The sequence below is a fragment of the Giraffa tippelskirchi genome, chromosome 1, assembly GCF_054371585.1.
Source record: "Giraffa tippelskirchi isolate mGirTip1 chromosome 1, T2T-mGirTip1v1.2.pri, whole genome shotgun sequence".
NCBI classification, from domain to species: Eukaryota; Metazoa; Chordata; class Mammalia; order Artiodactyla; family Giraffidae; genus Giraffa; species Giraffa tippelskirchi.
This window is the reverse complement of record NC_137275.1, coordinates 74973349-74996684: the sequence shown is the minus strand read 5'-3', so window position 1 is coordinate 74996684 and position 23336 is coordinate 74973349. Positions and strand designations below refer to the sequence as shown.

Sequence of the window (23336 nt, the reverse complement as noted above, 5' to 3'; positions counted from 1 at the left end):
GCAAGGCACTTAAACATTTTTTGGATTATTGATATACAATTTATGTAGTGTAAAATATCCATTGTGGTATAGTGTTCTGAGTTTCAACAAAGTCATACAGTGATATCACCACCCCCGCAATTAAGATATGGACAATTTCCTTCACTGCAGACAGTTCCCTCATGTCCCTTGTAACCCACCTTTCCCTTTGCTCAAGCATCTAGTAACCACTAGTTATTTTCTGACCCCATAGGTTTGCAAAGCATTTTTCACATCACTTTTTAAAGTTCTCATAATGTCCCTACAGCATTTAATATTATCGATATGTCTATTGTAAAAATGAAGTAACTAGGGTTCAGTCAAGTGATTTTCTGAAAGCTGCACTACATAAATAGTGGACCCAGGACCTGAACCTTCATTTTCTAACTCAGAATCCTAAACACTCCTTTGATTCTTCCACCTAGCCCTTTGCTCCAAGAATCCCACCCTTCTTTACATTGTTCAGTTACCTCTGTGTTGTGCTGTGCTTAGTCGCTCAGTCGTGTCCAACTCTTTGTGATCCCATGGACTGTATCCCGCCAGGCTCCTCTGTCCATGGGAAATCTCCAGGCAAGAATACTGAAGTGGGTTGCCATGCCCTCCTCTAGGGGATCTTCCCAACCCAGGGATCAAACCCAGGTCTTTCCCACTGCAGGCAGATACTTTACCATCTGAGCCACCAGGGAAGTCCTCAGTTACCTCTAGGTGGCTCCTACATTAGGAGCCAAGATGTAACATTCACAGTAATGAGCAGTGTTTCTCAATCTTTTTTTCATTATCATTCCCATAAAGAGTCTTTTTAGAATTTTTTTCCTAATCACATGCCCTCCCCAATTAATTTTTAACATCTTAGATATGCTGTGTATCTATGTGTATACTGAAAATGTCTCGGCTTTCTGTGTGTATTAGTTGCTCAGTTGTGTCCAACTCTCTGTGACTCCATGACTGTAGCCCACCAGGCTCTTCTGTCCATAGAATTCTCCAGGCAGGAATACTGGAGTGGGTAGCCATTCTCTTCTCTAGGGAATTGCAGGCAGATTCTTGACTGTCTGAGCCACAAGATTTGTTTTCACCCATCCCCCAAGAACCAGTGTGCCTCACTGGGGACAATATAGCCCCCACTGAGAACGCTTAGACTAAAACTAGACTAGAATGATCTTCAACCACTGTCCCATGTCCCATTGTCCCATACATGGCACATGACCCTTGAGTGAATATGAGACACATTCACAGTCACATTCAAATTTTCATAACACTGAAGATTTAGAAAATAGCAGAGCAGACTTTTGGCAGGATGTTCATGAAAGCACCTTAAGAACTTGTCAGTAAGTAAAATCAGCCATTAGACATAGTCTTCAAATATTATTTAATAGAAAAAGTTAAAATATGGCTAAGCTAATTTTTAAAAATAAGTCTTTAAAAGTTAGCTTTTATCTTAGATCCAGACTTCAGCATATAATGTGAAAAAAGTAGTTCTACTGAAGAGTAAATATTGATCTTATTTTTATTAAGTGCCCCAATGGATATAATGTATAGCTTTAACATATTGCTAATGTGAATACAATTATTGCAAAATATATCTTGTGTCATCACTTTATCTGCCTTTCATCATGCATAGCTGAAGAGGACTCTTAGAGGAAAAGCCTTCAGTTTTTCACCACTGAGTATGATGTTTGCTGTTGGTTTTTCATATGTGGCTTTTATTGTGTTGAGGTAACTACCTTCCATTTCTAGTTTTTGAGTGGGTCATGAAAGGGTGTTGAATTTTGTCGAATTCTTTTTCTGCATCAATTAAGATGATCATGTGGTTTTATCCCCCCTTCATTCTGTTGATGTGGCATATTACATTGATCAATTTTTCTGTGTTGAAACATCCGTACAAGAATGAATCCTACTTGGTCATTACATAACCCTTTTAATAGGCTGATGATTTCTGTACACTAATAATCTGATGAGAATTTTTGCATCAGTGTTCATAAGGGATTTAGGTCTATAGTTTAGGGGGATGTTTGTTTGCTTTGCAATCTGAAGTTTTATTGTAGTCTCTGTCTGGCTTTGGTATCGTTGAAATGCTCCTCTCATACAATGAGTTACAAACTGTTCTCTGTTCAATTTTTTTTAAATGTTTGAAAAAACAATATTTCTAATTTTTCTCTAAATGTATGATAGAATTCATCAGTGAAGCCATCAGGTTCAGGGCTTTTCTTTGTTAGATAATTTTGATTATTGATTTGTCTTCTTACTAGTTTTAGGTTTATGAAGATTGTCTATTTCTTCACGATTTAGTATTTATAGGTTTTCTGTTCTTAAGAATTTGTCCATTTCAGCTGCTATCCAAAAGTCTACAAACAATAAATGCTGGAGAGGGTGTGAAGAAAAGGGAACTCTCTTACATTGTTGGTGGGAGTGCAAACTAGTACAGCCACTGTGGAGAACAGTGTGGAGATTCCTAAAAAAACTGGAAATAGAACTGCCATACGACCCAGCAATCCCACTGCTGGGCATACACAACGAGGAAACCAGAATTGAAAGAGACACATGCACCCGAATCTTCATCGCAGCACTGTTTATAATAACCAGGACATGGAAGCAACCTAGATGTCCATAGGCAGATGAATGGATAACGAAGCTGTGGTACATATACACAATGGAATATTACTCAGCCATTAAAAAAAATACATTTGAATCAGTTCTAATGAGGTGGGTGAAACTGGAGCCTATTATACAGAGTGAAGTAAGCCAGAAAGAAAAATACCAACACAGTATACTAACGCATATATATGATATTTAGAAAGATGGTAACGATAAACCTATATGCGAGACAGCAAAAGAGACACAGATGTAAAAAGCAGACTTTTGGACTCTGGGAGAAGGTGAGGGTGGGATGATTTGAGAGAATAGCATTGAAACTTGTATATTATCATATGTGAAACAGATCGCCAGTCCAGGTTCGATGCATGAGACAGGGTGCCCAGGGCTGGTGCACTGGGATGACCCAGAGGGATGGGATGGGGAGGGAGGTGGGAGGGGGATTCAGGATGGGGAACACATGTACACCCACGGCTGATTCATGTCAATGTATGGCAAAACCACTACAATATTGTAAAGTAATTAGCCTCCAGTTAAAATAAATTTAAAAAAAAGAATTTGTCCATTTCATCTAGGTTATTCAGTCTGTTGCTGTTTAAATATTCTTAATATACTCACCCTTTTTATTTCTCTAGAATTGATATTAATATCCCCATTCTCATTTCTGACTGTAATCATTTGAACCTCTTCTTATTTTTCTTAATCCATCTAGCTGAATATTTGTTAATTTTGTTGATCATTTCAAATAACCGTCTTTTGGTTTCATTAATTTTCTTTTTTGTTTTTCTATTCTGTAGTTCATTTCTTTGCTGTAAGCTTTATTATTTCCTTCCTTCTGCTAGCTTTGGATTTTTTTTTTTAAATTTTGGACTGCAAGGAGATCCAACCATTCCATCCTAAAGGAGATCAGTCCTGGGTGTTCATTGGAAGGACTGATGTTGAAACTGAAACTGAAACTCCAATACTTTGGCCACCTCATGCAAAGAGCTGACTCATTTGAAAAGACCCTGATGCTGGGAAAGATTGAGGGCAGGAGGAGAAGGGGACGACAGAGGATGAGATGGTTGGATGGTATCACCGACTCAATGGATATGAGTTTGGGTAGGCTCTGGGAGTTGGTAATGGACAGAGAGGCCTGGTATGCTGCAGTTCATGAGGTCGCAAAGAGTCGGACACGACTGAGCAACTGAACTGAACTGAGTTCCTTAAATTGTAAAGTTAGGTTTTGGATTTGAGATCTTTTTTGTTTTTTAATGTGTTTATAGTTAGTTATAGTTACAAGCTCCCTCCCTAGCTCCACTTTGCTGCATCCCATAAATTTCGGCTTGTTGTGATTTGTTTTCATTCATCTCTAAGTATTTTCTAATTTTCTTTGACAGTTTTTCTTTGATCCATTGACTGCTTAAGTATGTGTTTTGTAATCCCACAATTTTGTGAGTTTTCCAATTTTCCTTATGTTACTGATTTCTAACTTTATCTCGTTATGGTCAGAGAAGGAACATTGTATGATTTCTATCTTTTAAAATGTGTATGGACTTAATTTGTGGCCTAACACATAGTCTGTCCTGAAAAATGTCACATGTACACTTGAGAAAAGTGGGCATTCTGTTGTTGGGTAGAATATTCTATATATGTCAATAGATCTATTTTATTTGTTGTTTTTTGAGTCCTCTATTTCCTCACGTCTCTGTGGTTATTCTCTGTGGTTCTACATGGGGGATCAACCTCTTTCCAGCTACTATTGAATGATCTATTTCTCTCTTCAGTTCTGTCCACTTGTCCTTCATATACATTGATGGTCTGTCATTAGAAACATAAATATTTGTAATTATATCTTCTTGCTGAATCAAAGTCTTCATTACTATATGATGACCTTCTTTGTTTCTTGAAACCTCTTTTGATTTAAAGTCTATTATATCAGATATTTTGCTTATTACTGTATGCATGGAATATCTTTTCCATCCTTTTTATTTCTAACCTGTTTGCGTCTTTAGATCTCAAGTCTCTAGTAGACAACATATGGTTGGATCATGTGTTTTTATCCATTCTACCAGTCTCTATCTTTTGATTGGAGGGTTCAATCCATTTATATTTAATTACTAATAAGGAGGGACTTTCTTTCACTGTGGTGTTTGTTTGCTATCATCCTTATAGTTTTTTTCTTCCAGTGTTACTGAGATGTAATTGACATATAGTGCTGCATAAATTTAAAGTAGACAGCATAATGGTTTGACTTATATACTATATACATTATGATTACCATAGTAAGTTTAATAACATTCATCATCTCATACAGATACAAAATAAAAGAAAAATAATTTTTCCTTGAGATAAGAACTCTTAGGATTTATTATTAAAATATTTTTATATAAAACACAGCGGTGTTAATTGTATTTAACATGTTGTACATTGGGCTTCCCTTGTGGCTCAGACAGAAAAAAATCTGCCTGCAATGCCAGAGACCTGAGTTCAATCCCTGCATCAGGAAGATCCCCTGGAGAAAGAAATGGCAACCCACACCAGTATTCTTGCCTGGAGAATCCCATGGACTGAGGAAGCGGGAGGGCTACAGTCCATGGGGTCGCAAAGAATCAGACATGGCAAAGTGACTAACAATTGCATTTTTTGTTGTATATTATATCCCAAGTACTTACATATCTTAGACATGGAAGCTTTTTTTTAGTTCATTTCCTGCATTAGTATTCTCTTTTGTGTTAAGTTGTTGTGTTGTTTTCTTTCTACTGAAATGTTTCAGTTCCTTTCTTGCTGCCTTTTTTTGAACATCCTATGGCTCTTTTCCTTGTGGTTACCATAGGAATTACATTTACTGTCCCAAAGTTTTAATACTCTAATTTGAATAAATACCAGCTTTACTCCAGTAACATACAAAAGTTTGCTCCTTTACAGCTCCAGTTTTGGTGGAGTCTTTAGGATTTTCTCTATATGATATCATGTCATCTGCAAAGAGGGACAGTTTTACTTCTTCTCTTCGGTTTCGGTGTCTTTTATTTCTTTTTCTTGACTAATTGCTCTGGTTAAGACTTCTAATACTATGTTGAATAAAAGTGGTGAGAGTGGGCATCCTTGTCTTGATCCTCATCTTAGAGGAAAAATCTTTCTGCTTTTGCCCATTGAGTATGTTAACTGCATGCTTAGCATGTATGGCCTTTCTTATTTTGTGGTACCTTCGCTCTGTGCCCACTTTATTGTGAATTTTTATTATAAATGAATGTTGAATTTTGTCAAATGCTTTTTCTGCATCTGTTGAAATGATCGTTGTTTTTGTCTTTCATTCTGTTAGCATGGTGTTTCTCATTGATTTGCAGGTGTTGCACTATCTTTCAATGTCTGGAATAAATCTCATAGTATGATGCTTTTAATGTATTGTTGAATTCAGCTTACAAATACTTTGTTAATGATTTTTACATTTATGTTAATCAAGGGTATTGGCCTGTAGTTTTCTTTTCTTGTGTCCTTGTTTTGGTATTGGGGTTACTGATAATTCTTTTGAATCATTAGTCTCTTAGGTTTGGAGTTACAAGCTAAAGTTACAGTACTAGCTTTTAAATTAATATTTTTTGTACTCTAAGTGTATTAGTCTCTTAAATTAGAAAACAGAAAGTGTCATTCCAGATCATTGTAACAGTAACACAAGCTCTTAAAATTGCCCATGTATTTAACTTTATTGAAATATTTATTTCTCCATATAGCTCTATTTACTGCCTTATGTCCTTTCATTTCACTTTGCAGGATTTCCTTGAGCATTTTTTGCAGGGCAGGTTTGTTGGTCACTGACACTCTTAGCTTTTGTTTATCTGGGAATGTCTTAATTTCTCTGTCACTTTTGAAGGACATTTTTGTTACATATAGGTTTACTAGTTGACAGTGTCTGTCTTTAGCATTTTGAATATATCAGTCTCTGGCCTCCAAAGTTTCTGATGCGAAATCTACTGATACATACAATTTGTATTTTATGTGTATTGTATGTGATGATTCACTTCTGTCTCATCGCTTTCTAGATTCTGTCTTTGCCTTTTCAAAGCTTGAGTATAATGTGTCTCTGTAGGTCTTTGAGTCCTTAGAGCTTCTTAGATATTCATATTCATTTCTTTCATCTTGGAATTTTCAGTCATTATTTCTTCAAATATTTTCCCTCTTTTCTTCTCCTGAGACTCCTGGGTTGTGCATATTGACTCACTTACTGGTGTCCCATAGGTTCATTAGGTTCTGTTTGCTTTTCTTAGGTCTTTTTTTTCCCTTCCTATTCTTCAGATTGAGTAGTTTTCATTGTCCTATCCTCATGTTCACTGATTCTTTCTTCTGCCTAGTGAAATCTGCCTTTGAATCCTTTCAGTGAATTTCTCATTGCAGTTATTGTACTTTTCATCCCTAGAATTTCTTTTGGTCTCCTTTTTAGGTTTTCTTTCTCTTTATTGATACTTCCATTTTGTTCACACATTATTTTCTTGACATTTTTGACATCTTCCTTTGGTTTTGTGATCCTCTTTAAGACAGTTGTTTTAAAATCTTTATCTAGTATATCTTCCATCAGTTCTTTTCCTAGCACATTATCTGTTGACTTATTTTTTCCTTGAATGATCCATATTTTCCTGTCTCTGTATGCCTTGTGATATTTTTGTTGAACAGAGGTCCTTTAAATCAAATAATGTAGTGACTTTGGAATTCAGATTCTCTTCCTTTCCCAGGGTATGCTGTTTCTGAAGTTCTTGTTGACTGGTTTTTGTTTTTATTGTTTTAGACTGTCTTTGTACCAAGATCAACCTTACGTGTGACCTTAAGGTCTTTTCAGGTCTGTTTTGAACCTTTCCCTGGGCATGCAGCATCACTTTCTGATTTTCCCCATGTATAGAGATGTTTTTGAATGTCCTGATTTTTAATATCTGAATCCCGAAAGTGGAAAAAGGAAAAAAAAAATCTTAAGTGGCAGAAAAAAGGGTGCCAGCCCTTTAAATCTCCTAGAAGTCACTTCAGCTGAGAGGGAGGGCTTTTCAACAAGGGAGAAAGATGCAACAGCAATGACTGCCCACGTTTTTGCACCTCAGATGCAATAGTCAACATTCAGAGCACAGATCCCCAGTATTTGGAAGACAAAATCCTTTTTGCTTATCCTGGCTCCTGCAAGCTATATGCAGGCTGCTCAAGGAATATGAGAATATCTTCCTGCCACATGAACGGGGTGGGGGAGAATGGCTACTCTGCTAAGAGCTAAAATTGACCAGAATTAACTGTAGTTTACTGTCTGCATCTTCCCCAGATGTTGTAAAACTTCAGTTCCAGAATATCTTGAGTTTCAAAATATTTCATCAGACAAATTTTGCTGGTGTAATTGTTGGTTAGGTAGTGAGACAGATTTCTGGTGCCTTCTACTCCACTATCTTTCCAGAATCCTCTCCTTAACATTTTTTTTCTCATTTGCTTTTGCCTGGGTTATTTAAAGAGTGGTAAGTGTAAAATTCATAAGCTTTCATCAATGGAAATAATCATATGGCAGAAAGTTATAATTGCCAAAACTATTTCCAACAGACTGCTGCATCATTGGGGCAGAAGGTCTTAAGGAATGCATGTATCCTGTTACTTAACTGAAGCTTTAGCCTTACATCTGATTAAAGAAACATATTGCAATAAATGCTTGAGAATAAGTGTATCATATAGAATACCTTGAACCTAATTTCAGAATAAGACAAAATGTGGAAAAGTTTCTATTTTGTTACAACTGATGATTTTCCACTGCTGCTGCTCCTGCTGCTAAGTCGCTTCAGTCGTGTCCGACTCTGTGCGACCCCACAGACAGTAGCATACCAGGTTCCCCCATCCCTGGGATTCTCCAGGCAAGAATACTGGAGTGGGTTGCCATTTCCTTCTCCAATGCATGAAAGTGAAACGTGAAAGGGAAGTCACTCAGTCGTGTCCAACTCTTCGCGACCCCATGGACTGCAGCCCACCAGGCCCCTCCGTCCATGGGATTCTCCAGGCAAGAATACTGGAGTGGGTTGCCATTTCCTTCCGGCACATCTCAAAACTGGCTCTGACTTTCTGGTTGAGAAAGGCATCCTGAGAGGATCAAATTCAAGAGAGGTCATTTGCCCCAACATGCTTAACATATAATGATGGAACAAACACAGGAGAATAACAATAGATGTTCTGGTTCAAAAAGGATAAAATTCAAGATTAAAAATTTAAAAAGTCACTGGCTAATGACATTTCTGACATCTAGCCCAGCCAATATTGGGAATCTATTGACTAAGTTTCAAAGCCTGGGAATACTTCTCCATGGTTTTCAATCTCACCCTCTTAGTTCTTGGTTCTGTCTTCTGAGACATCATTTGTTTTTGATGAAAGGCAGCACATGTTTGTAGCTGAGTAACTCATCAGCCTGCTTCCTGCCAATTGAATTTTGGAAATCTAATGGCCTCTTTTCATTTTACACTCGTTTTGTCTCTTTCATTCCAAGTTGACTGTGTTTTTGCTGAAATAGGTTTCTCAAAAACTTAGAAGTCTTTTGTGAATTTCATTGGGATTCACTCCATTGGAAAAAAGACGTATCCTCAGATCTTTCCAAGATAACACTTTCTCTATTTAAGGCTCATGCTAAAATGACTTGACAGGCAATGCCTTTAAATTCCTGGAGGCCCTCTGGTTTAATTGAAAGGATGGGTGAGACGCACCCTCACTTACCTTTGTCTAATGGAAAAATCTGAACTTTTCATGTTTCTGAGGTTTTAACAAAGGTTCTCGTCATCACACACTCAGCCTTCTCCATTGAGCTTACTTTCCTGGCAGTGAATCACTTAATTTCAGTGTCTTTTGCCATCTGTGTGGCTTCCCTGGTGGCTCAGATGGTAAAAAATCTACCTGCAATGCAGGAGACCCAGGTTTGATCCCTGGATTGGGAAGATACCTTGGAGAAGGGAATGACAACCCACCTCAGTATTCTTGCCTGAAGAATTAGTTCCATGGACAGAGGAGCCTGGCAGGCTACAGTCCATGGAGTAACAAAGAGTTGGACATAACTGAGCGACTAACACTTTCACTTTCTTTGCCATCTGTAGAGTTGATTTTTAAATCAAGCCTTATTTTCTTTTTGGGTTTCTCTTGTGGCTCAGCTGCTAAAGACTCCACCTGCAATGTGGGAGACCTGGGTTCAATCCCTGAGCTGGAAAGATCCCCTGGAGAAGGGAAAGGCTACCCACTCCAGTAATCTGGCCTGGAGAATTCCATGGACTGTATACTCCATGGGGCCACAAACAGTTGGACATGACTGAACAACTTTCACTTCACTTCACTTATTTTCTTTTTACTTGGCAGTTTTCACCTCAGTTTCCCTCCTCTCCCCTGACCCCTTCTTCCCCTCACCTCTGATTTTACCATAAGTGGCAAAGAGAAATCAGGTGATGCTTTTACAGCATTGCTTGGAAATTTCTTACACTGTATATACAACCTTGTTTCTTAAAAATGTGCTTCCCACATAACTGCAGAATACAGTTAATTGCACTTTGCTTTCTGCCAGCAAGGTGAGGATCTACCTTCCTCCAGTTTCCAATAGCATGTTTCTTATTGTCTTCTGTTACTGGACACAGTGGGTCAGTCCATCATCCCTTGAAGTGCTTAGGAAATGAATACACCAAGTATTTTTGATTAAAACAGAAGTATTTATTATTTGTGGCAAGTTAAGAGACAGGGCTGTCTCTTATGGAGACTGTCTGAGGAGGCCTTACAAATAGCTGTGAAAAGAAGAGAAGTGAAAAGCAAAGGAGAAAAAGGGAAGATATTCCCATCTGAATGCAGAGTTCCAAAGAATAGCAAGGAGAGATAAGAAAGCCTTCCTCAGCGATCAATGCAAAGAAATAGAGGAAAACAACAGAATGGGAAAGAAGAGATCTCTTCAAGAAAATTAGAGCTACCAAGGGAATATTTCATGCAAAAATGGGCTCAATAAAGGACAGAAATGGTATGGACCTAACAGAAGCAGAAGATATTAAGAAGAGGTGGCAAGAATACACAGAAGAACTGTACAAAAAAGATCTTCACGACCCAGATAATCACGATGGTGTAATCATGCACCTAGAGCCAGACATCCTGGAATGTGAAGTCAAGTGGGCCTTAGAAAGCATCACTATGAACAAAGCTAGTGGAGGTGATGGAATGCCAGTTGAGCTATTTCAAATCCTGAAAGATGATGCTGTGAAAGTGCTACACTCAATATGCCAGCAAATCTGGAAAACTCAGCAGTGGCCACAGGACTGGAAAAGGTCAATTTTCATTCCAATCCCAAAGAAAGGCAATGCCAAAGAATGCTTGAACTACCGCACAATTGCACTCACCTCACACGCTAGTAAAGTAATGCTCAAAATTCTCCAAGCCAGGCTTCAGCAATACGTGAGCCGTGAACTTCCAGATGTTCAAGCTGGTTTTCGAAAAGGCAGAGGAACCAGACATCAAATTGCCAACATCCACTGGATCATCGAAAAAGCAAGAGAGTTCCAGAAAAACATCTATTTCTGCTTTATTGACTATGCCAAAGCCTTTGACTGTGTGGATCACAATAAACTGTGGAAAATTCTGAAAGAGATGGGAATACCAGACCGTCTGACCTGTCTCTTGAAAAACCTGTATGCAGGTCAGGAAGCAACAGAACTGGACATGGAACAAAGACTGGTTCCAAATAGGAAAAGGAGTACTTCAAGGCTGTATATTGTCACCCTGCTTATTTAACTTCTATGCAGAGTACATCATGAGAAACGCTGGGCTGGAGGAAGCAGAAGCTGGAATGAAGATTGCTGGGAGAAATATCAGTCACCTCAGATATGCAGATGACACCACCCTTATGACAGAAAGCAAAGAACTAAAGAGCCTCTTGATGAAAGTGAAAGGAGAGAGTGAAAAAGTTGGCTTAAAACTCAACATTCAGAAAACTAAGATCATGGCATCTGGTCCCATCACTTCATGGCAAATAGATGGGAAAACAGTGGAAACAGTGTCAGACTTTATTTTTTTGGGCTCCAAAATCACCACAGATGGTGATTGCAGCCATGAAATTAAAAGACTCTTTCCTCTTGGAAGGGAGGTTATGACCAACCTAGATAGAATATTTAAAAGCAGAGACATTATTTTGCCAACAAAGGTCCGTCTAGTCAAGGCTATGGTTTTTCCAGTAGTCATGTATGAATGTGAGAGTTGGACTGTGAAGAAAGCTGAGCGCCAAAAAATTGATGCTTTTGAACTGTGGTGTTGGAGAAGACTCTTGAGAGTCCCTTGGACTGCAAGGAGATTCAACCAGTCCATCCTAAAGGAGATCAGTTCTTGGTGTTCATTGGAAGGACTGATGTTGAAGCTGAAACTCCAATACTTTGGCCACCTCATGCGAAGAGTTGACTCATTGGAAAAGACCCTAATGCTGGGAGGGGTTGGGAGCAGGAGGAGAAGGGGACGACAGAGGATGAGATGGCTGGATGGCATCACTGACTCGATGGACATGGGTTTGTATAGACTCTTGGAGTTGGTGATGGACAGGGAGGCCTGGCGTGCTGTGATTCATGGGGTCGTAAAGAGTCGGACACGACTGAGCGACTGAACTGTACTGACTGAGGAGACAGGGAGATGGCTCGCAAAACACTGTCTCCCAAAACAGGAAGATGAGTGAAGTTTTCAGCTGTGAGTGTATATATTTTCATGACAGGATGAGGATAACCTTCTGTTTATAGGTGGAGTTCTAGATGGGTTTGCACAATGTGGCAACATGCTCAAACATAGTCGCACATTCAAAAATGGTAGCAATCCCAGCCCTTGGGGTAGAGATGTTAACATTAAAATGAGGCAAAAATCACTCTAGGTGACAAAATTCAGGTACCTAGTTGAGTGAGGTCATGAGGGTCAGCAGAGGTCACCAGCATCATTCCTTAGGCTCCAGTTAATCTGGTGGCTCAGTGCTCGAGGGGATTTGGATCCTACAAAACAACTCAAGAATGTGCTTCTGGCTGATCTGTACCTTTGGAATAGAAATGGTAGTCTTTATGACTAATTTATTATCTTTCCTGTGGTTACTTCTCCTCCTTAATAACTGTCATTTGTTCCTGCCTTCTTTGTTGTACTAGAAAATCATTATTTACCAAGACCTAGCCTTTGTTTCCATATGAAGCCCCAGGAGGCCATAGTTCATCTTTTTCCCAGTCATCAGTAAACAGAACACAGATGGGTTCTAAAATCCATGCTCCAGTTCTCAACCTAAGTTTGTCTAGTATATGTTGCAGCTTCTTTCATTGCCTGTTATTTGACCTCACCCCTTCCTTATTACTGTCTGGCTAGCACCTCTGAACTCTCACCCGCAGTGTCTGTAAAGTCCAGATTTCAGTGAAAACTCTGTTGAAGGCATTTAGGCTTTCTCTGTCATGCCAGTCAAATTCTTACAGTCTCCTCTCGCTATCCAGTTCCAAAGACATTCCACATTTTAGATATTTGTTACAGCAGCAACCCACTTCCAGGTTTCAAACTCTGTATTAGTTTTCAATTGTTGTACAACGAATCACCACAAATGTGGTGCCTTAGAATAACAAAAATTTGCTATCTCATGCTTTCCATGGCTCAGGTGTCCAGGCACAACCTAGCTGGGTCCTCCACTTTTGGTCTCACAAGGCTGAAATCAAGGTAACAGTTGGGCTGCATTTTTATAAGGAGACTTGAGTTTAGGTAGCTTCCCTGGTGACTCAGATGGTAAAGCATCTGCCTACAATGCGGGAGACCCAAGTTCGATGCCTGGGTTGGGAGGATCCCCTGGAGAAGGAAATGGCAACCCACGCTAGTACTCTTGCCTGGAAAATCCCATGGACAGAGGATCCTCCTAGGCTACAGTCCATGGGGTCACAAAGAGTCGGACACAACTGAGCGACTTCACTTTTCACTGAGTTTAGGAAATAACTTGCTTTCAAGCTCATGAGAGTTGTTCGTAGACTCATTTTCTTGCAGCTGTACAAAGACCCCAACTTCTTACTGGCTGTGAGCTAGTCCACATTAGTCCCCTGGTGTGTGGCACTATCACAGGACCTCTCTGAACGTGCAGCTTATTTCTTCAAGAGCAGAGAAGAATCCTCACTCCAGTCTGCTAAGATTGAATCTTAAATAATGTAACGTAATCATGGGAGTGACATTATATGACTTTTGCCAGATTCTCTTGATCAGAGGCAAATCACAGGTACTGCCTACACCTGAGAGGAATACAAGAGTGTGATTCATTGGGAGTCACCTTAGGGTATGTACCCCAAAGGTGGTATAGGAGGCTGAACAATGTCTCCCCAAGATAGCAAGTTTAGAAGCCTTGGAAACTGAATGTTCCTTTATTGGGGGTATAAGAGGGAATTTGCAGTTATAATTGAGATAGAGACCTTCGTAGTGTGTGCTCAGTTAGTCATGTCTGATTCTTGGCAACTCCGTGGACTGTAGCCCACCAGGATCCTCTGCTCATGGAATTTCCCAGGCAAGAATACTGGAGTTGGTTGCCATGCCCTCCTCCAGGGAATCTTTCTGACCCAGGGATCAAACCAGAATCTCCTGCATCTTCTGCATTGGCAGGCAGATTCTTTACTTCCTGTCACCTCAGAGATCTTCAGATAGAGATTATCCTGGATTATTTGCGTGGGCAATAAGAGTCAGACATCACTGAAGTGTCTTCGCCCCAGCCTAAATGCAATCTCATGTATTCTTACAAGAAGGGGCAGAAGGAGATTGGACATGTACTCAGACGAGAAGGTCATGTGAAGGTGGAGTAAAGAGAAATTTGAAGATGTTGGCCTTGATTGAAGATTAAAGTGATGTGGCCACAGCCAAGTAATGCTGCCAGCCATATTCTCTCCCTGGAGCCTCTGTGGAGTGTATGATTTCTTTCCAGTAATACTGATGTTACTCTTCTGGCCTCCAGAACTGTGACAGAATAAATTTCTCTTTCAAGCCACCCAATTGGTCATAGCTTTGTTGTGGCAGCTGTAGGAGATTAATACAGATGGATATTAATTGATACATCTTTGTTGCTTTTTGATGCATTTCACTGGTTATGCAATCAGGTTAAGTATCTTAAGATTCTTGACTGTCCACGTGTTTTCTTCTAGATGAGTTTTTCAGTTTATCTTTTCTCTTTTTTAAAAATAATTATTCATTTTCTTATTGATTAGTAGAATTCTTTAGATAGTATAATTACTAAATCCTGTACCCATTACCCATGTTACTAAAGAGATATTTCTTTCAATCTATAGCTTGTCTCCCCCCCCCATTATGTATATATATATGTGTGTGTGTGTATATAGTGTCTTCTGCATTCCGATTTGCATACTTTTTTAAAAATTATGGAAAAATTTAACATACCCCAAAGAGGAGGCAAATAGTAATAATACATCTTCCATGTGCATTATCTTCAACAACTACCAGTATTTTTCCCAGAAGTATCTTATCTTTTCCTTTAAGTTCTGTGCCTTTTGTGAATTATTTAAGAAATCCTTAAATAAAGATCGTATTGCTATTATCTGTGTAACTGAGTGTTTCTAACATGATAACACACTCATTCTTTTTGTAGTTCTAGCTGTTGCTTTTTTTTAAAAATAAATGTTACTTTATGTGTAACAATTTCTAATATATACAAAGCATTATTGATTGCCCCCATGTTAACCTATACCTTCTTCCTGAACAGCATGTACTTTTATTACTCAGCACAAGCTATTAATTCAGATCTTGGGAGCTTGCCAGTTGTCCCAACAATACCTGTGTGTCACCATAGAGCTTATTGAAAATCCCATGTGTCCTTTTAAGAAGGCTAATCAATCATTCAGGAAATATAAAAGTATAAGCATGAGTCAGCTGTGCTGGTATTGTGCTATTACAAAGTAATTGCTTTCAATTTTTTCCCCTTATTTCTAGTGTGCCACCTGGGCTTGAAGGTGTGAAAGAACAAGATCTCTGCAACAAGATAATGGCTAAAATACTAGAAAATTATAATACCCTGTTTGAAGTAGAATATATGGAAAATGATAACCGGAGATGTGAAAACCTGGCAAGGCTTATCATAGTAAAAGTAAGTTAACTTTGATATTTAATTTTTAGTATTGCTAATTTTGAATGGAAGATATTTAATCATTCTGTCATAAAAAATTCTTTATGAACATACCTTCAGATGATTATTCCTATGTTTGTTGAGTCCTTTTTATGAAATCTGTTCTTTGTGTTGTTTGTTAAACTGATATATATTCTTCCAAGACTGAAGAATAATTGTGGATTGACGTTTCCTTTCTGCTGTAAAATCATCTCAAAAGCACTTACGTGAGCCCAGTACTGTGGTCAGTTGTGTGCACCACATTTTTATGGAAGCTGGTGTTACAGCAGGAATACGTGCTTAAGCCTGTGTCCACCAGTGTGTTAGATTACTGAGTAAGCTGCAGATTCCTGAAGACAGTATTATTCTGTCTTTTTGTCTCTCTTGTGCCTGGCACACTTCCAAGTTCAACTTGAGATGGAAAGTCCCATATATAAGGTCCTTGGTAACTATCACCAGTACCGAGAGTAGTTTTAAAACTGATAAAGGAATCTTGACAATAGTCTCTAAATCTTTTTCTATGTTGGCTGACAATTTATAACATATCTTTTTCACATGAGGTAAATGCATGTAAGTCTCTACAGATTTACTATTGAGAGTCAGAGGATAATCATACAAGCCAAGTTCTTTAGGTAGGGACTAGAGGGAGGGCATCTTGTTTCTTTCTCATTCATATTGAGGTAAATCTTGATGGAACTGATAGGAGAGGTTCCTCAGGAGGTGTTCTGAGACTTACCACATTACAGACCACACTGTATTCTTATTGATTCATATGGCCTTCAGTGGTAAAACTGGAGGCATTTGGGTTGGGCACTGAAGGGGTATTTTCATCTCTTCTTCCAGTTGAGGTATGACTTTGAAGGAGAAATGAAAAAACAAGGGGTATCATGTGGCACTCAACCAAAACAGCTAAAAGAAGGCCAAAGTGAGCTTTTCTTAACTAGGGCTTATGTGTGAATACAACAGACTCCCTGTAAGAAATGGAGTACATATAAGAGGAATGCATTTGATGGGAATCTTGCCAACCTGATAAAGAGAACTTGAAACTGAAATTTGTGGGAAGGGAAAAACAGTGCCCAGATACAAGGAGCTGCTTTGGAGAACATCAAGTGAAGCCTAAGATGAAAGTAACATGGTAGCTGAGAAAATATCAAGGATTCACAAGAGAATATTTAAAAAAAAATAAAAATTTGTATCAATTTTGCTATGAAAAATGAAAATTAATTTTAAATAGAAAAAAATATGCCTTAAATATGTTTCTCTAATTCCAGTAATGCTTTCTAGAGGGTCTCTTTTTAAAATATTAAATAATTATTGACTTTGTTTCAGCTATATCTCTGATAAACACTTTTTAACACACATGTTTTAACTACGGCTGATAAGATAATATAGTAAACCTAAAATAGAATGAAAATAGGTTAGTATGATTTCGTAGGCAAGACAAACTTGCTGAGATACCAATAATCACTAGAATATGCCAACAGGAGCTTAAATGTTGTGTAAATAAAATAGCATCTGTTAAGATCTTTGGAAGAGTGCCCTGTTTGGAAATCCTGGAGCTGCTAGGTTTAAATATGAGCATACAAGAAAGATAAACTAATAATACTGAATGAACCAAATACGGATATCTCAGGTATATGAATATGACTGCTACTCTCCTAATGCAAGTTTCACATCTGGCCTAGAAGCAGATAAGTGTCATCATTGGAAACTCCATGTCTGTATGTTAAAGCATCATTCTGTTAAAGCAGAATATTTAATGTGTTTTTTTGCTGATCTTGCTAATAGTCTTATCTCTCACATGGTAAATAAAACAACAAGGGAGTGTGGTTTTCTGGACTTAATTATAGCCAATAAAGATGTAGTGGAAGTTATGGAAACTAGTTTAATGGGATGGACCAGGGCCATTTTAAAATCCATAACAATAAAGAATACACTAACTATGGTTAGATATGTATATACCTGGACATTGTTTAGAAAGCAGATTTTTCTGAAATTCCTAAGATCATAGAAACATCGGGAAAAAGCCAAAAGGAAGCTGGATTGAGAAGGGATTGGGAGGTTCAGAGTGGTATCATTAACATACTGGAAAATGGAAGAGCAACGAAGAAAAACAAGGTTTCATTCTCATGAGCTCAATTTTTAGAGGGATGTAGCCAAAAAGAGGAAACGGGCACAGAACAAGTGATAAATACACTGAAGTGAATGAGACATGAAACATCTGAGCTGAGAATAAACTGAGGCTCATGAAATGTACTGAGACAGAGAAAAGGGTTTTTAAGGAGGAAAAGTACTAAACATACCCACTGACACACCTCTGTGTGCCCCAGGGTAGGACACAAAGTGTTAGATGATGTTCTCATGTCCCTTGTGGGCTAAATGAAAATTGGGGCCCAGACAGATATAAATTTGGATTCATTTGGACCTGGATGAAGAACTTTTTCTGAGTGTGGGAATGTAGATTGCTGTTTTGTTCAGGGGTGGTCTCTATAATTGTTTGTGTCATTCTCAGTATTTTAATAATTGGATTGAACAAGCACATACTTAGCCCTTTTGAGAGTGAGATAAAGCTGGAAGAATAGGTCAGACACTGGATGGCTGGATATGTAGACCAAGAAAATGCGTGTGCGTGTGTACAGCCCTTGCCGTATTCTTCCTTGCTTAACAGGAAAAAAATCACCTGCTTTATTTGATCCTGCAGTAGTGTGCTGAGGTCAGACAGGCCCCTCCCTCAGCCCCAACAGTTGGATAAATCATAAATGGTCCATAATACTATCCTCTTTAGTCAGTGATTGACTAAATTGTGTCGACTGTGACACAGTTCAGGCCAAAGAGATGAAAGGGAAAGTGTGCTGGGGGCAGATGGCTTCTAGGAAATATTTTCATCCCTGATTACAGGAAAGAGAATGATTTGAGAGATCAGATTTGGGGCTGCCTCTGGGTGGAGTTATCCTGCTTTCAGATGTTCTCACGGGAAGGCAGAATGCAGGGGGCCGGTGCCACCACCTTTTGTCCCTGATAAATGTGCTGCTGATTCACTGAGGTTGGCGGCTAAAAGAGAAAAAAGCCTCAGTTCCTCATCATTGTTCATCTGCTGAGCCAACCCTCGATACACATACCTCTGAACTTTCAGTTACACAAGGGAAGTAAATGCCCATATAAGATGAACTACTTTTAGTTTAGTTGTCTGTGTCTTGCAGCAAAAGCATCATGTCTCATGGAATCAGTACAGTTGGAAAGTCCTATGCTTAGTTTCATAGCCAAAAGGAGACCAAAATTTGTTATTAATAGTTCAATTAAAAACCATACATGGATTTTACCTAACGTCTAACACAGTATGAGATGTCAGTACGACATGGTTGCCAAAATTTAAAAAACAAAAAAACCCACAGACTGATTTACTGTGTGTACCAATAGTACTTAAAATAAAGAATGTAGGTATCCTTGAGCTTGGTATAGGTCAGGCAGTACCTGTAGTATTAATTTTGTTTTGAATACTGCATTCACACTGTTCTGACAATCACCACTGGCCATCATTTATCCTCACTAAATATGTATTTGCCATGGTGACTGTTGTTTACTTTACTTATCATCCTACTGATGACTTCGAAATCGTAACTAGCCCCAACCTATCAGAAGAACAATAGAGCCATGCTTCTCATTACCCGTGAAACACCATACGGTGCCTGAAATTGCTCACACCCACAACATCATGTCTAAAACTTTGTCTACATTCTGCCCTCTCCAGCCTTAGATTCTCAGCCTGTGGCCTGCTGAGCTAGAAACCTTAGTTTGCCCTTACTTCCTTTTCCTTTACCATTCCCGCAGCGACTAACATTCTGCCTTAGACATTTCCTTTGAAATGGGTGACTTGTGTCCACCCCCAACCACTGTTTTAGATGAGGCCCCTTTCTTTTGGTTTTTTTGTGAGTCGCTCAGTTGTGTCTGACTCTTTGCAATCCATGGACTGTAGCCTGCCAGACTCCTCTGTTCTCATGGGATTCTCCAGGCAAGAATACTGGAGTGGGTTGCCATTTCCTCCTCCAGGGGATCTTCCTGGCCCAAGGATCGAACCCAGGTCTCCTGCATTGCAGGCAGGCTCTTAAATGTCTGAGCCACCAGGGAAACCCCTTGTTACTGCCACACAATTTCAAACTGTTCTGCCACTTCTAGACTCACCCTCTCCCCATCTCCTTTCTACCAGTGACAGAATGATGTTCCCTCAAAACAAATTGATTATGTCATAGTCTTGACTTAAGTAAATAAACCCTTTGCCATTATTGTTTTGCCCTCCCCCGCTTTTGCTGACAATAGACCATCAAGATTTCTTTACATGGAATTTAGACCCTTTATACTTTGTCCCCACTCCAAACTTTCCCTATTAAATGCTTGAGTGAATTTTGAATTTTACTTGTCTTCTTCCTATTTCTCTGACCTCTCTTCCATCTCCTTTGAGAATTCTTCCTTCTCTTAGTCAGAATTAAACATTATTTCCTAAATTCATTCTTAGGTCTTCAATCTAGAGCACTCCCTGGCACACCATACATCTATATCTACCTACCTAGTGCTCACCTGTGCTTGCATGCCCCATGGATTGTCTCATCATTTTCCTTGCCTTTGAAGGTCTGAATGCTCAATTTGATGGGCATAATGAATGGCCCATCCATCCACATAATCACCCAGGTTGATGTCCATCAGTCGCTAAAACGTGTTTATTCTATTGCTTAAGTAGCTCATAAATCTCTCCCACCCTCACTGGTGCTTCCTTATTGCCTCTCATCCAGCCAGGAGAATTCTACACCTGGCCCATTAGCACATTCACCTGGTGACCCAGATTGAGTCAGAAAACTCATGGCAGGCCTCCAAAATCTGTATTTTAAAAGGCTTCCTTGCCAACAAAGGTCCATCTAGTCAAGGCTATGGTTTTTCCAGTGGTCATGTATGGATGTGAGAGCTGGACTATAAAGAAAGCTGAGCGCCGAAGAATTGATGCTTTTGAACTGTGGTGTTGGAGAAGACTCTTGAGAGTCCCTTCGACTGCAAGGAGATCCAACCAGTCCATCCTAAAGGAGATCAGTCCTGGGTGTTCATTGGAAGGACTGATGTTGAAGCTGAAACTCCAACACTTTGGCCACCTGATGTGAAGAGCTGACTCATTGGAAAAGACCCTGGTGCTGGGAAGGATTGGGGGCAGGAGGAAAAGGGGACGACAGAGGATGAGATGGCTGGATGGCATCACTGACTCGATGGACATGGGTTTGGGTGGACTCCGGGAGTTGATGATGGACAGGGAAGCCTGGCATGCTGTGGTTCATGGGGTCTCAAAGAGTCGGACATGACTGAGCAACTGAACTGAACTGAACTGACAATTTTAATACTCAGCCAGATTTGGGAACTGATTGATTCTCAGGAGTCTGCTGCAATAGCCTTCTTGCTGGTTTTCCTGACTCTACTCTGCCCCTTGACACGGTCTTCTCTCTTCTGCTGCCTAAGGCACTTCCTGTCATGCAAATATGACCATACTGCTTCCCATATCAAGATTCTTCAGTGGATCCTCTTCAGCTATCCCTATACTATACTTATCAATCTTAGTATAACAAAAAAAGTTTTCCTTGATTTGAACCCACCCTACCTCTCCCCACTGTTTTCCCACCACTCTCACCCATACATTTGATGTGCCATGGTCATTGGTAGCTGAGAGTGTAGAAACCATGTCATTTCAGGCCTTGGGCTTGTGAAACTGGTGAGCACAGTGCTGACATTGAAAATTCCTTGATCAATGACTGGACTCATTATATTACTGAAAATAATGTCTATGATCAACATAATATGAAAGTAATAACAGTGACTATCTTCAAATCTGAATGAAACTGGCCGACATGACAGTTCACTGAATACTTCATTACTTCCATATCTAAGAAAAGATCTCAGATACTTCTAAAGTCTTTAGCTGTTCTGGAAGGAGCACTGATATTAGGTTAAGAAAGCATATATCTGTATCCTGGCTACGTAGGAGTGTGACTGGGTGATTTATAGTATCTCTGTACCTCTTTCCTCTATATAAAATGGTGAAAGTCTTGAAGATTTGCTGTGTAATTTAAACTGTTAATGCTTGTCAAAGTATTTTCAAAGCCAGTTGGGTATAATAGGACTGAAAAGTATTGCCCTTTTTTATTTTTGGCTGGAATCAGAGAGGCGGTGGCTTGGGTGAAGTATTACAGACAGGGTGTAGTATTACAGATGAAACCATTGGCTTATTTTGCAATGATTTGTGCTGAGATACTTCAGTAAATATATTCATAAGTTCAGGATACAGAGGTAAGTAAGAATTCTAGTTCTGAAATCACGTTGACTTAGAACTTACAGTTGGTGTGACTCTGGGAAAATTATTTAATCTCTCCTTTAGCATTGGTTTCCTCATCTGTAAAATATGAAAAATATCTGTAACTAATTTAGCTGTTGTTTGCTATGATTAAATTAGATAATGATGACAAGGTTTTAATAAATTTTTGCTTTAAAATAAATAAATTATTAGAGTCACATCACCTTACTGCCCTTTACATTAAAGGAATCAGGCTTGATCATAGAAGGAAAACAAAGAAAAGCAGAAAAATAAAGTTGCCAATCAGATGTGTTACTCATGACAGAGCACTTGCTACTTCTAGACATTTCTTGCTCTTCAGTATTTCTAGTTTTCTCTATATGCTTAAATTAGTCTTTAGGAAGCAAGAATCTACTTGCATCCTCAGTGGACAGTTCAGTTCAGTCGCCCGGTTGTGTCTGACTCTTTGCAACCCCATGGACTGCAACATGCCAGGCCTCCCTGTCCATCACCAACTCCCAGAGTTTACCCAAACTCATGTCCATTGAGTCCGGGATGCCATCCAACCACCTCATCCTCTGTCGTCCCCTTCTCCTCCTGCCCTCAATCTTTCCCAGCATCAGAGTCTTTTCCAGTGAGTCAGCTCTTCACATCAGGTGGCCAAAGTATTGGAGTTTTAGCTTCAACATCAGTCCTTCCAATGAACACCCAGGACTGATCTCCTTTAGAATGGACTGGTTAGATCTCCTTGCAGTCCAAGGGACTCTCAAGAGTCTTCTCCAACACCACAGTTCAAAAGCATCAATTCTTTGGTGCTCAGCTTTCTTCACAGTCCAACTCTCACATCTATACATGACTACTGGAAAAACCATAGCCTTGACTAGATGGACCTTTGTTGGCAAAGTAAAGTCCCTGCTTTTTAATATGCTGTCTAGGTTGGTCATAACTTTCCTTCCAAGGAGTAAGCATTTTTTAATTTCATGGCTGCAGTCACCATCTGCAGTGATTTTGGAGCCCCCAGAAATAAAGTCTGTCACTGTTTCCACTATTTCTCCATCTGTTTCCCATGAAGTGATGGGACCAGGTGCCATGATCTTAGTTTTCTGAATGTTGTGCATTTTTTTTGCACTCTCCTCTTTCACTTTCATCAAGAGGCTCTTTAGTTCTTTTTCACTTTCTGCCGTAAGAGTGGTGTCATCTGCATATCTTGAGGTTATTGATATTTCTCCCGGCAATCTTGATTCCAGCTTGTGCTTCATCCAGCCTAGTGTTTCTCATGATGTTCTCTGCATATAAGTTAAATAAGCAGGGTGACAA

At 39.3% G+C, this 23336-nt stretch overlaps 1 protein-coding gene across 8 annotated transcripts in view; it reads left to right on the top strand.

Annotated features, from left to right (window-relative positions):
- FAM13A (family with sequence similarity 13 member A) overlaps positions 1 to 23336 on the top strand; it is a 321134-nt gene that overhangs the window by 106497 nt on the left and 191301 nt on the right. For all 8 annotated transcript variants that reach the window (XM_081594264.1, XM_081594235.1, XM_081594207.1 and 5 more), the window contains one exon: positions 15526 to 15679. In XM_081594264.1, the coding sequence (XP_081450390.1) occupies positions 15526 to 15679 (154 nt within the window). The remainder of the gene's footprint in view (positions 1 to 15525; positions 15680 to 23336) is intronic.